The following is a 15001-nucleotide window of genomic DNA, read 5'->3' on the forward strand; positions in this document are numbered from 1 at the left end:
GAGCCAAAGTTCCCAAGGCAGCTCAAGATGATCAGGGACAATGGAAGCCGCCCAGATCAGGAGAGGGGTTTGGGAGGGAAAGCCCAGGTTCTCCCTAAGAGTCTGGTGAAGCCAGATCTGCTAAATAACATCAGGACAGCAGGCCCACAGAAGCCCCTGGAGCCCCCTGACCCAAGAGGAGGTGGGAGAAGAAGGCGCTACAGAACGAGAAAGTCACGATTCCAGAGGTCATCATGGACTCTGCAGGGCAAACACATCTTTTGAGACACTGATCTGCTGCCTGCTGCTTCTGAGTCTGGTCTCTGACCTTTGGTACCCCAGAAACTAAGTAAAACTCAACAAGTCCTAGTCCTAGAGGTCCCACTCATACTAACCCAACTCAAAGACCGCAATGTCCGCCTGAAGTAGACACTAACACCAAGAGAACATAGGGCTCTGATTAAGCTGATATACGACTTTAGAAATAAAAAGCCTCCCGATTTCAAACCCTTATTTGAGAACATTCTTTACAAAATGCACAGCTTATCTTTTCCTGTCTTACGGGGAAGGATTATCTAAACAGGATGAAACTCAGGTTGGTATCAAACTGGGGTCATTGAATCACAGAGCTAGAAGACTTGGGGTCATTGAATCACAGAGCTAGAATAAACTTTCTGAGACCATAGTCCAAACCCTTTGTTCTACAGATGATGCCCAGGATCAGGAGGGAGAAGGAAATGTGCCCAAAGTCATAGAATGAAGACTTTTTACTGTAGTCCCAATCTATGTCATCAACTCATGACACATCCACCCCCGCCCCCAAGCTACTCAAGCTCAGAATTTAGAATGTAGCCTGGTCAACAAGTAAGCCCCATGTTTCTCTGGATAGACCTTAGCAGTGTTGAGCCACAGAAACAAGCTTCCTCTGCTTCTGATCTCATCTTCTGGAGGGAGACAGCCCACAAGAAGCAATTCCTATTCTCATTTGCAAGGAGCAAGAGTCTACAGAGGAACAGTGTCTCCCAAGTCAGAAGGTAACTCCAACATGACTTCCTTACAGACTTGACAGGATCAAGCCAGTCTAACTGGGTCATTAACAGCACAGTCCTGCCAGCCATATCCACCTTGTGGGAAACTGCCTGGACCACGATACCCTACAGGAGGGAACACTTTCTTCCTTGCCAACCACACCCATTAACAGACTTCATTTTGTTTTTAATGCTTGGAATTTATGCTTCACAATTTTGGACCGTATGACTTAACGAGGTAGATCTTTGATAAAACGTCTTACCATGCTCCAGTTTATTAAGCCAACTCAGAAAGGCCTTCTAGAACCATCAATAGATTCTTCCATGGTCAGGATGTTCTCTTACCTCTAGAGCATAGCACTTTGACACAGATACTCAATAGGTATTTTTCAAAATGAACTGGGCATTTGCTGACTATAGAAATGTTGGGACTGAAATTGGCCATAAAGCCAGAGAGCTTCAGAAGCCTGAATTTTATTACCTTTTTAATCATACAACACATGCACTGAAAATATCCTTAGAAGCTATCTAGTCTAGTCTAGTTCTCTTGCATAGAGCAGAAACCTGAGGTTCAGGACAGGTAGGTGAATTATTCTATACCTACCTGTTATACAGGCTACAGAACTGAATCTCTCTCTCTCTCTCTCTTTCTCTCTCTCTCTCACACACACACACACACATACACACACACACACAATCTCTTCTGGAGGGAGCTGGGGTTGGAGGATGTCTCTTGCTCTTACCACCTAGGAATGAACAAGCAAAACCTCCAACAGACTCCAGTAAATCAGGTTCCTATCAAAATGGAGTTTCACATTCATGTGTCTCAGAAGATAGTTTAATAAATTCTTAATGTTAAATATTGGGGCGCCTGGGTGGCTCAGTGGGTTAAGCCACTGCCTTCGGCTCAGGTCATGATCTCAGGGTCCTGGGATCGAGTCCCGCATCGGGCTCTCTGCTCGGCAGGGAGCCTGCTTCCCTCTCTCTCTCTCTCTCTCTGCCTCTCTGTCTACTTGTGATCTCTCTCTGTCAAATAAATAAATAAAATCTTAAAAAAAAAAAATAAAAATAAAAATAAATTCTTAATGTTTCATGTTAATCTGGGGTAATACATGTTTTCAATATAAGGCCTCCCCCAAAATCACTTAAGTCAGTAGAATAAGTAATGAAATAAATATACAACATACATAAAACGTCTCCCACGCCAAGTCCTAAATTCTAATGGATATTCCTGCTTCCCTTCAACAACTTTTTTCCTAAGATTCAAGCCACCACCTAAAGCCTCTAGTTTAAATGCTGCTTTATAGCCAAAGCTAGACCCACCAAAAGCAGAACTGGGGGTGAATCCAGTGAGGATTTCATTCAAACTCATTTTCAGACAAGAAAAAGGCCCAAATTATAAAATATCTTGCCCAAATCATTTGACTAAATGGCAGGACCTGAATCAGAACCTTCCTTGGCGCTCCACAAATCTGCCTGCCTTCATGGAATTTTTAGACAACTGAGGACCTCGTGCTGAGAAATTCCTCTTCCCTAAAAAAAAGACCAAACTCCAATTATCTGTTTTCCCCCTTCATAACTATATTCCTATGTCATATCCTATATCTTTAGTTGGCAGTCATGGGAAGAACAAACTAAACCCAGCAGACAACTTTTTTTCCTGTCTCTAACAAATGGTAAGGTATACTGACCTTTCTTTCTGCCAAGCAGAGCTGACAGCCCCTTCGTGAGCTCTTCATGTGATCATGAAAATGAACATTTTTTTCACTTCTAAATCTGTTAAAAGTTTTACCTAAATTCCTACATTAGCTTACTCTCCCCCCAACCCCCATACACAAAAATTCAGTTTGTGTTCTCTTCAAATTAGAAGTTTAGACAGAAAATGACATGATGAAATTCAGTGAAATGAACAGGCAGGCACTTCAATTCCTTTTGCCAGGTCCTGGCAACAAAGAACATTCGGTAACATAATGGGCATTAATGGGGCCAATGGGCAATAAAACTTCTGGCTTATCTTCTCATCCAGGTTGAAATCATGTGGATGGAATGGGAAAGCAGGATAACAATATAGCAAGTTTTCCAGTCACTGCTCTTGATGGTTGGGGAAACAGTAAAGCAGAGATTACAGGGTCAATAGCAGAGCCCTTTTTTTGTTTTGTTTTGCTTTGTTTTTTAACATTAATCATAGGCTGAAATGAATTTTGCATTTTAAAAAAAATTGCAAAAAAAACGAGCACTTCTGTTGTTATTTGCATCATCATACTATCATCATTTGCATTTTGAACCTGTACCAAATAAAGCTGAAGAATGGCAGGTCAAATGTCCTGGCTAAACCATCACGGTCACTGTGAAATTTAAAACAACAACAACAACAACAACACAGACTTTTAAAATACAATGAAGCGATTTTGTTTGAAGATTTTTCTACCTCCACCGCGTAAACAGCAAAAAAGAATCACACCGGTAAGAGATAAGAATTAAAAGGGAAAAGGCAGCATTTTGGTCACGGAATATATATAAAGCAAATGCATGGACATATGCTTCCTAGCCCATGGTCCATAACCCTATGGCCCCATGGAGAAAGGAAACAGGAAACTGAAGGAACGCGCCTAATGAACCAATGGGGCCAAAGAGTAAAACAGCAATTCTTTCTATTTGGAAGACTTCCAAAATTATATCCATCCATCCGACAAATTAATGAATGCTTACTCCGGGTCAGGCAATGTTCTGAGCACCAGGGGTAGTGCAGTGAACCAAACAGAGCCCCTTTCCTTACAAATCTGTAATACTAACATTGTCTTTAGACTCTAAGAGTGTATTTCCACATGGGACCTCCACCTCACACCTAAAGCCATGATCGTCTTTGCTCTCCAACTATTCCTTCCAGGTGTTTCCTATCACAGGTGAAGGCACACCATCCATGCATTTCTCCTGGCCACTAACTGGCAAGTCATGTTCAAAACCTGTTTCCAGGTTTTAAATGTTTTTTAGAAAAATTTTCTTATGAATTGAATCATAAAATTATAACCAGTCTACAATTGGTCAAAACAAATATGTAATAAAGGCTGGTAAGCCCACTGTAATAGAAAACAGCTTTCTGGAAATATATCTCTTAACGAGATAGATAAGCTATATTTTATTTCATTTTTTTACAGAGCATGGATGATTCTTATCACTAGAATGAGATATGGTTCAATATCAATTCTACTTCTGCACTTTCATACTTTCTTATTTAGACATAAGCCCCGAGAAACTTGTTCTTATAAATAGGTGGGAATAGGAATCTTTGCTATAGTGGGATCACTCAGTTCTTTCAACTTCCTTTTAATTATATGACAAATCACATCATGACTTATCAATGCTATTTTTAATGATCAGTTGACAATCTGAGTTTGCCTTCCATTCTGTTGAAAGCAAAGAACTGAAAATAATTGATCTGGCCACATTAGAGTCGTTCGCTTCCTCAACACTGACACAGTTTTCAGTTTTTCCTTCGTTTTGTGCCCTGGAGGTTTTTTTTTTTTTTACCCAAGGCTAATGCACTGTGATAAACTTGAAAAGTGAAAGCAGTGACTTTCCCTCCTAACTGGAAAAGCTGGGTAACTGTGAAATGAGTCTCCACAGAAGGGACACTGATCTCCTTAGTCATACCAGGCCCAAAGAACTCTTGGAGAGTCTTCTGTTTCCCAAGGACAGATATAGCAGTTTCAACACACCGAATGGAGCTCTATTCCTTCATTCCACAAATATTTAGGGAGCACCTACAGCGTGCCAAACACTTATCTAGGTCCTGCAGACGTGGCAGTGAGCAAAACAAGCAGCACTCCCTGCCTTCACGAACATTCCAAGTGCAAGTGCACGATCTGTGAGACCTGAGCCCGGCACCCCTGGCAGAACCGCTCGAGGCTGTTGGGAGTCTGGGCAAGGCACTCCGTTTCCCCAGCCCAAACAACTGCATACCCACCCGGTCAGGAACAGTGACTGAGCACCTACTGCATGCCAGAGCCTAGCTAAACCCCAAGGAACAACAGAGGACACAGATCGACTCTCCAGAATGCTACCCGCAGAGAAAAGCCTTTTGTTCAGATTCACTTTCTGTATTATTTAAGTCTGTGTTTAAGTAAATTTGAGTTCTACAAAGCAAAGGCCAGTCACTGGGCTGCCAGTTATGTTCTCCTTTATAGGCACGATATTCATCTATTGGCACTGCTTAAGAAGTCTAAAGCACCATTTTGTCCCCAAGTTATGAATGTGGGTAAAGCACATCCTGGATAGTGACCGCGTTCTCAAGTAATTTTTAATCATTGACAAAAATAAGTTACTCCCCTTATCAAGAGAAAAGTACTCGTCCTGAGGACTAACCACTAAACCTTGCTCAAGATAATGAAGTCAACCACCCATGAAAAGAGACAACATAAAAATGCACTCTCCGAGGGTGGAAATTTCCATCAAGTAGATACAGTTTTGTTAAGGGTCACCATGTCATTTAATTTGGAAAATGAAAAACATTTTCAGTTCCCAAGTTCAGTGACTCTAAATGTCTCTTATCAAGAAAAGAGCCTCTCCACCCAACCATACAGCTAGAGTTGATAATTACCGAAAGAAATGTCACAAAGGCCCTTTGTAAAACATGACCCTCATACTGTAACTAGCCCACTTCTCATCGCTTCTTTGTTTTTAAAAGTTAAGATACCTTTGTTTTTAAAAGTTAAGATACCTACAGATGAGAATGGTTCTACTTCACATGTAAATTTAGTTAATACAGAATATATAATTAGAATTGCCTCTCTGCCACTGATAATATACTTGCAGTTACAACCACTACTTCACACCAAGTCTTGAAAGGCAGCTAGCTGAAGAGGACCATAGACAGTGAAATGGAACAAACAGGAAAGCTGAACTCTTAACTCCTTCAACTGGAAAAAACCACCCGGGATACAATGCATTGTATATTAACACCGTAATAATGAGGCATTATTAAACCCAAGCAAGGGGAAATACTAAGATCCATCTAGATATTTTTTGCAAAACTTGAGCAAGCCATTATGAACTTAGTCCCTTACTTGACCTCAAAATATGCTACAAAATTATCATCCAAAGATACAGATCATGCATTATGCGTATAAAAGATACTATAGGCTCTAAACAGGATGCCGTTTGAATTTGGGGTAATCATGAACTTAATGTCAGTCATCAAGAAGGAGAAAATGAGCATCAGGGATCCTGATGAGCTACACAGAGCACACACCTCAGGTCCTACCAGAAATGTTTAACGTGAATCTAATCATGAAGAAACAATTACAGATCTAAAAGACATTATACAAAATAACTAGCCTGGTCTTTTAAAAAATGTCACTGATTTTTTTTTTTTTAAATGCTGGCAGACTTTCTTAGTTAAATTCAACAAACTCATAGAGTATCTGCTATCTGGAAGACAGGAAAGTGTGAGGACTCAGGGTTTAGGACTCAGCATAAATCAGCTGAACTCCAGCTCCACATCCCGTCTCCACCACATGGAAAAAAACTTTTAACCACACTGTGCCCCAATTTCTGCAACTATATGGATAACTGTACCTTCTTCACCAGATTGTGAAGTCAAAGGAGTTAGGGCCTTGACACACTTAGTGTCCGGTAAATGTCAGTGGTGCTAAGGACGGTAAAGTGCCATCAGACGCTGGGGGGCAGGGAACAGAGAAACTGGGACATGGGCACTGTCCTCGCTGAGCTTACAGCTAGAGAAAAAGTAGCAGCAATTCAAAGACAGTGTGATACAAGCACCTTGGCTGGCGAAAGCCTCTGGAGTACAAAGAAAGGGGAGACCTAGAAAGAGCTATGAATCCAGGTGCTGAGGTCATATAGGGCTTCCCAGAAGAGTTGACAGACAGCAGGTCATTCCAAGATGAGAGGAGAGCATGTGAAGAGTGCTGGAAGTTAAAAAGAACAGACCAGCAGCTGAGCGGAGAGGACTATGCCCCGGATCCAGAATGCTGGAGGCAGAAGAGAGGCAGAGAGAAGCCCACGGGGACAGCAGAGCCAGCTCCTGCAAGGCCCCTTCGAAACTAGGTTAAAGATTCTGGGCTTTCACTTCAGGAACAACAGGAGACTACCGAGAAGTTTCTAGCAAAAGCACACCTGCATTTCACAGACTATGCTGCTGCAGAGTGGAGAAATGGATTGAGAGGGGGCAAGACTGGAAAGGGAAGCCCAGCTTGGGGGCAGCTGCTAGGGTTTTCCAGCAGCGGGGCTAGAAGCCAGGGAACAGCAAGCAGCAGAGAAACGAGGTCGGAATCTGAGACGATGGGAGGAAGCGCAGAGGTGTGGGCCTGATGCAGAACAGTCCCTGGAAAGGCAACGGGATGGGCAGTTGTGCTGGTCACTGAGGAAGGAAGCACAGATCTAGGGTGGTTTTAGGGGAGGAAAGATGCGTTCAGTCTAGGTGGGACTCAATGGGAAGGATCACTTATTTCAGAGTCAGGCTGGGGCAGGTCAGTCTTTCAGGTCTGCGGCAGACCAGTCTCTATCTTGAGAGGGGTGAAAAATGCATTCTTCATTCCCCAAATTAGAACACCTAAACCAAACAGATTTTATCTTGCTCTTATCTGGGCTCCAACTGCAAAAGATGTTTTAAAAAAAAATTTTTTAAAGGCAGTCCTGTCCATCTCACACATTCCATGGTGTAACTCTTTCTATATAAACAGATTTTAAGATGGATATTTGTGGCTCTCAACAAGTTCATTTTAAGGAACACTTTAAATTCTCCTGCCTGGGAAGTTAGCAACATTAGCCAGAGATTCTTACTTTACTTGAGAATATTACTCTATTGAAGAAAACAATCCTAAACCCTCATTTCCTAGGTTTTAAAGCATATAAACCCCCACTTACACCCTTCGAAATAAAATTGCTGGGAACAACACTAACCATATGTGTGCATGTGTCTGGACAAAAAAACCTATGTTGATATTTATAAATAAAACATGAGATTCAATCTTGGCCCAAAAAGTATCAATGATCAATCCAACCGGAAGCTACACTCATCACAAACACAAGATCACTCTCGCTGCCACACCATGTGCTCATTCAATGTATGTAGAGATAATGGTTACAGGCAATAGTGACTGTACTACACACTTTCCTGAAGGTATACTGCACTGGTCTACACTCCAGCCATCGAACAGTCTGCCTTATCTCATTTCCTCATGAAGAGCCTGCAAATTGTCCCCCAATGCCCATTCTTTTCTACATTTCAAGAACAGAATCCCCAGAGTCTTCCATCCTTGAGTCCCCATCGCCAAGCCTCCTTTGTAGTGATGTAGACCTGTGACTCAAGTTCCAATACTCAGGAGGTGAGGGGAAGTGATGTGTGCAGCTCCCAGGTCATGCCCATAAAAGGAACTGCTTGTCCTCTGCTTCTCTTTCCCACAGTCTAACAAAGACGCAGGAGCAGTGAGCTGTCTACAGCCAGCACCTGAGCAGAACCTGGGCAATGAAAGAACAAGCCAGAAGGAGTCCAAGTCTCTAGATTTTTCCATGAAATAAAAATTTGCTGTCTAAGTCACGGTTACTATTTTATTAAAAGAGCCAAGCCAGTATCTTCATTCACTTCTGTTCAATTACACAGAGTGTCTTCAGGGAAGGAGTGCCTCATTTGGTCGTGGAGCTTTTCATTTCTTTATCATTATCGCACGTATCACTGCAGCCCACACAGTTTACAACACGTATTTAGGCTGCAGTCTTCAGGAGACCATACCTGTTGTGCCAACACCAGTCTTCTCCATCTGGTCACATATTCAACCTGTTCCTGAGTTTGTTGCTCAGGAACAAATATTTGGGGGCAAATATTGTCCCCAATATTTGAAGAGCCCACAAACAGGACTTTCAGTCCATCCCACAAGTATTTAACCTTGGTTAACACATGATGAGGACCTCCTAATGCCAGCATCAGGACTTGCCTACGGTTGTTGACTTGCTTTCCCTCCAAGAACGAGCAACAGTTGTACAGAATGCTCTGTACTTCTCCCTTTGGTGCCTGTGGGAGGCAGAACACTCCTTCCCCTCCCCCACAGGAGGGGCACATCACAGTCCCCAAAACCTGCACACATGTTCTGTTCTGTGGCAAAAGGGCCCTCTGCAGATGTGACTCCTGATTCAGCCAAAGGTTAGCCTGGATTATGACCCACAAGAACCCAACTGAATCCCTAAGGATCCTTACAAAGAGGGAGACTAGAGGGTCAGGAGTGACCAAGAAGCATATGTGACAACTGAAGCAGAGTTGGGAGTGCTGTCATTACTGGAAGGGGGCCCTGAGCTAACGAATACAGGCAGCCACCAGGAGCCCAAAAAGCCAAAGATGAGTTGCTCTTCTCAGGAAAGAACCCGGCCCTGCCAACATCGTGTTCTGAGCCCAGTGAAACCTACTTCAGACTTCCGACCTCCAGAATAATAAAATTTATGTTCTTTCAAGCCACCAAATTTGTAGTCATCTGCCTGAGCAGCAATAGAATATAAATGCAGGACCCTTACATGTGGCACTGTACATTATAAGAACTCAATCGAAGTTTAGGGGAATCTTTATGCAGGCCTAAAAAGCCAGATGGAAATTAGCAGTTTTATAAATGAGAGTTGGGGGGAGGAGCTAATTGGGTGATGGGCATTAAAGAGGGCACTTGATGGGATGTGCACTGGGTGTTCTATGCAACTGATGGATCATTAAATTCTACCCCTGAAACTAGTAACACACTATATGTTAACTTGAATTTAAATAAGATTTAAAAAAGTGTTTTCCCATTTTATTGTACTAGCATAGGTAGCTCTCCCTGTCCCCTCCTGGGGGGAAAAGTCACAGAAGTTGCATAGGAGCAGTTTGGCAGGGTCAAGCAAATGTCCTAGCTCAGTAAGGATAACCATTACCCACTGCTGAATGAACTGATCTCAGGATGAATGTGGATCCCTTTTTTTTTTTTTTTTAAACAAACTGATTGTTCTAAACGATGAATGCTTGCTGGTAAAATAATAGCATTTGACACTTCCTGTGAAGTCAGACAAATCTAGAGTTTTCACAGCTCTATTACTAAGCAAAAGCTCTAACCATGCATGTTATGTTACTGGTATTTAGATCAAATATCATTCATCACTAGACTGAATTAGTTCCTGCAGGTGTTGGATCCAGAGAGGCAACAACAGGCCAGTGGGGTCATGTGCTTTAATCAATACCATCCTGGGGGACTGATTAACTGCCCTGACTTCATTCCCTTCAGGCCTTGTCATTTAGTTTTGATCCAAGGGGTTCACCATCCATCAGAAAGGTGGCTCCATGCTCAGACTACAGCTCCACACTGCTTCCGGCCACCACCAGCTGCTGTGCTGTGGGTGTGATGGTTCTTGTTCCCAGCTCAGAAGTCCCTAGAGCTGGATCCAGTTTCCTGGGAGGGCAAGCACACTGACATTCCAAAGGAAAGTCCTAAACTATGCCCCCAACATGCCCTTTAGCCCAGAGTTAATCTGCAAGTGGCCACAGAAGATTCATTTCAAAATCATATTCTCATGTATGGTGGGTTTCCACTGCCAGGATTTCATAAAATCATAGACCCACAATTGTAATGTAAACTCCTGGACTGAACTTACTTCCCCTCCTTCCTCCTGACCAGAGCCCAGTGAATGTTGTTTAATATCCAAAATAGTTTAGATCCATGTAACAGGACTCCTTTTGTTTCAAAAACTAAATTACTTCTTTGTAATACATCAGGACATCACATTCCGGAGAACACACATTATCTCCTGCGCTACTCAGCACAGGACGAGGAGCTTAACTTCTGGTTTTAAAGGCTCTCCTGCTACACTACTGCAGTTTGTTCTAGGCCGTGGTAGCCATTAGAACCACTGCGGAAGTGTCAGTTTCTCCACCTGTGGCTTAAGTCTCCTGCCTGCAAGATTTATTTTCTTCAATCTCCCGACTTAGGGCACTCAAAGCATTTTCTTTCAATTCCTATAGAAAGCTCTGTCTATGCCAAATGTTGGAGAAGAATGGATAGCAAGCACAGGATAGCCTTTGTCGTCTCAGGAATGATTTTTATTCAAGTTTTTAATGTTTAAGGTTCAGTATGCATTCACTGTATACAACACATTTGTACCTTGGAAGTGTTCGATGTGTAAGTCCTGTATATATTCCATTTCGGTCTTGCTCATTTCACATTACAGATTCTTAAAATGTAAAAAATTGGCCTTTATTTCCTTTTTTTTTTTTTTTCTTCCTTTTAGGGGCTTAATCAGCTGCTATTTGTCCATGTTAGAAACACATAGAAATAAAAAGTCACCTAAGACCATTTCTCACCCCATAAACTCAACCATACCTTTTTTTTTTTTTTTAGAACTTTTTATTTCCAGCAGGTGCCAAGATTTCAGGTTTATATTATTTACAATCCACAAGATTTTTCCTCCTCTTTGTTGCAGTCTGTTTGGGCTGCCATAACAAAATACCATAGATTGGGTGGCTTAAATTTTATGCCTTCATTCATCTAGAAGTCTGAGATCAGGGTGCCAACATGGTCCAGTTCTAGCAAGAGCTCTCTTCCTGGCTCTTAGAAAGCCACCTTACAGCCCCAAAAGAGCAAACTTTCCAGTCTTTACAACGGGCTAATCCCATCATGAAGACCTCACCCTCACGACTGGATCTAAACCTAATAATCTCCCAAAAGCCACATCTCCAAATACCCTCTAGTTGAGGATTAGAGAGCTTTAACATATGAAATGGGGGAGGGGAATACCTCAGTCCATAGCCCCCTCCTTCGAGGGACAATTTTTATCAGCCTTAGAATTCGTCCACAGCCACAGATTCTTCATTAATAAGCAGAGGCCCAGGTCTGTGGCCCAGGCTAAGCACTAGGTATTCCAGAAGAACTAAACAATGCCTGCCATCAACAGTGCCAGGATTCACAGGTACCAGTTGTCCATATCATATTGTGTGGACTCCCTGGGGTGGCCATGCTCAGAGCTTTTGTCCAGAGAGGCACAGATGACCGAGTCTCCAGCTGCCACAACTCTACGTCCACCATGGGAGGCTCTGCTTCTCCTAGGCCGCTGCCAGCCAATGCCTAGGTATGCAGAGGTCCCAGAGTCAGACCTTTCCTGCCCATCCCAGGGCTCCTCCAACAAGCAGTTTCACTCAGGGAGGCCGCCACCTGCCCCAAAACTTCCTCCGGAGCTCCCTGCTGTCTAAACGTCCTTCCTTCTTCCCATTCTCCATGCAAGGGAGTCAACCCAGCAGCATGGCCTTAAGGCTCTCTCTCTTCTGTTCCCTCCCCCTTATCCTTCACAGACATTGCCCTGAGTCTACTCTTGCATAGCTAAACCCAATTTAGCATCTGCTCCTCCAAAGATTAAAAAAAAGTCATGCTCACAAAGTAACTTTACATAAAATAAACATGTCTAATTCCCAAATAACCTATGTATCTAATTGCCAACAAATGCCACCCAATTTTGTTTTGAGCCTGTAAAGGTTATGTATGAAATCCAGCATCCTGAATGAACACATAAAACACATGAAGAGATATTCAGCAAGACAAGCAGCTAAAACAAGTAATATAATAAAAATCTGGGGCGCCTGGGTGGCTAGTGGGTTAAAGCCTCTGCCTTCGGCTCTGGGATCAAGCCCAGCATCATGGCTCTGATCAGCAGGGAGCCTGCTTCCTCCTCTCTCTCTGCCTGCCTGTGATCTCTGTCAAATAAATAAATAAAATCTTAAAAAAAAAAAGAATAAAAATCTGATTCTTCTTAAATTCAACTTATGGCTGACAACTGCTCCTTTTAATGGAAGTAAGGGGACGTAGAGCTACTGAGCACGTGCCACATCCCAGCCAGTGTAGGAGTTACAGGGGAGGATCCAAGGACAATCGCAAGCTAGGCTCGCTGCCCTCAACCCTACAACCTGTGGTCATATCATTTACCTCGAATTCTTGCTTTAACCATTTGATAAGTTCCTTAAACTTGTGTGCACACCTGTGAAGGATTCTTTTGTACACGATGGGAAACAAAATCATCAAGTTTTTAAATTCTTCCTTGGGAAATAATTTGGTCTTCAGAAGTAAGTATCATTGTATTTCCTGTCCACAGTCTCAGAAACCCCTCCGCCTAAGCCTTCAAAGGGAGAAGACAACACTTTTGTTGCTGAGTCTCAAGACTGGAAAAGTCCTCTTTCATGCTCTTCCACAGAGATAACACTCCAGGTTTCTGAATTAAGAAATTGGCTCAGGGCATTTGAGTCAACTGGTAACAGACGGATGTGGGGAGAGAAAAAAAAAATGCTACAGTGGGTTGGGATTTTCTTTTTCTGCTGCAAAATACATCCTACGTACAATAAAGTATATAAAGGAATTATGTAGTTCAAAGAATGACTATAAAGCAAACACCACAAATATGCCGTTCAAGTTAAGGAGACTATTAGTGAAGCATTTAAGACTTTTTTTCCCCCTTCCTTCTAATCTCTTAGGGCAGAGTTTCTCAACCTCAACACTATCAGCATGTTGAGCCAGATAATCCTTACCTGCTTAACCAGTGTGTGGTTGGACGCTTAGCAATAGCCCCGGCCTCCATCAGCTAGCTGCCAATAGTACCACTACACCTTACCCACCCACCCACCCCCAGCTCAGCTGTGGCAACCAAAAGGCCATTGCCACGTATCTTCTGGGAGCAAAATTCACTCACTGCTGACAACCACCACTGCCCTGAAAGGTAACCTCTAAAATTCTGCGTGTCTTTATAATGCATCTTTATATATGCAGTCCTACAACAATGCATTGCTCAGTTTTGCTATTTTTGAACTTTGTAGAAATGAAATCAAACTGCATGTATTTTCCTGTGACTTGTCTTTTTTCATTCAAAATTATGACAGTAAAATGTATTGTCAATTGTACAGCTGGAGTTCATGTACATTTCTTAAGTCAACTATTTCTGTGGCTGTATAGCATACTAGGAAATTAAAACTCCACAATTAATCCAGTCCATTACTAATAGACATTCCTAACACTGTATTTTTATGAATACTTCTAGGGCCAGTCACTGCAGAAGTCGTCTTATAATTATAGAACAATTTCCTCTGAGGCATATACCTAGGAGTAGATTTGCTTGTATCACAGAATATGCTGGCATTCAACTTTATTGTTTTCCAAAGTGGGTGTAGAAATCTACACGCCCACCAGCAGTGGAGGGCAAATCCCGTGGTTCCACGTGCTCTCCAACACTCAGTTCTTCATATATACTTTCACAACATTTGGTACTGCAGAAATACACAGCGCTTACCGTGTGAATGCCAATTCTACAAACAGCAAATGAGATCTGGATACATTCAGACATTCTCTACGAGATTAAGAATAAGAAATTACAACTAAATGTTTGTCCCATGGAACGGACTTCTCCCCCCTTGACTTGCTTCCCTCTTTAAAGAAAATCTGCTGTATTCTGACATCTGCTTTGTGAACAAGTAGCAGAATTTTTTCCCTCCTGTTTGTTCTAGGCCAGCTCACGTTAAGACCTTGTCGATAACAAAGTGTGTGGCACAGGGCTTTAATCACGGACTAGAAAGCAGGGCCTTCAATCGCAGTAACAACTCAATTCAGTGTCATATAAGAAATGGGATTTGTTGTAATGGCTTGATTTCATTTCAATTCTGCTCCAATATCCAATTTTTCATTCTTTGTTAGCAGTAGTTTTATAAGCACTTATGTAGTTCAATTCTTTGGCTATAAATGTCTACAGTCCTTATGGAAAAGTTAACTTCGTAGGGGCGCCGGGATGGCTCAGACAGTTCAGAAACCAACTCTTGATTTTGGCTCAGGTCGTGCTCTCAAGGCTGTGAGACTGGGCCCCACATGGGCTCTGGACTGGGTGTGGAGCATCCTTGAGATTGTCTCCCCCCTCCTCCCTCTGCCCCTCCCTAAAAAAAGAAAAGTAACTTTGTAGAAATGAAAACCTCCTAGTTAAATATTGAACTTTTTGAAAGGGCT

General features: G+C 42.5%; 1 protein-coding gene across 3 annotated transcripts in view; it reads right to left on the reverse strand.

Annotated features, from left to right (window-relative positions):
* The window catches only part of ARL15 (ADP ribosylation factor like GTPase 15), a 394584-nt gene that overhangs the window by 350862 nt on the left and 28721 nt on the right, over positions 1-15001 (reverse strand). For 2 of the 3 annotated variants that reach the window (XM_004737892.3, XM_013051269.2), the window contains exon 2: positions 14298-14354. The exons of the other annotated variant lie outside the window; for it this stretch is intronic. In XM_004737892.3, the coding sequence (XP_004737949.1) occupies positions 14298-14354 (57 nt within the window). The remainder of the gene's footprint in view (positions 1-14297; positions 14355-15001) is intronic. 3 annotated transcript variants of the gene reach the window in all.

This window comes from Mustela putorius, unplaced genomic scaffold (genome assembly GCF_011764305.1).
Source record: "Mustela putorius furo isolate JIRA1106 unplaced genomic scaffold, ASM1176430v1.1 tig00000407_pilon_pilon_pilon, whole genome shotgun sequence".
NCBI lineage: Eukaryota > Metazoa > Chordata > Mammalia > Carnivora > Mustelidae > Mustela > Mustela putorius.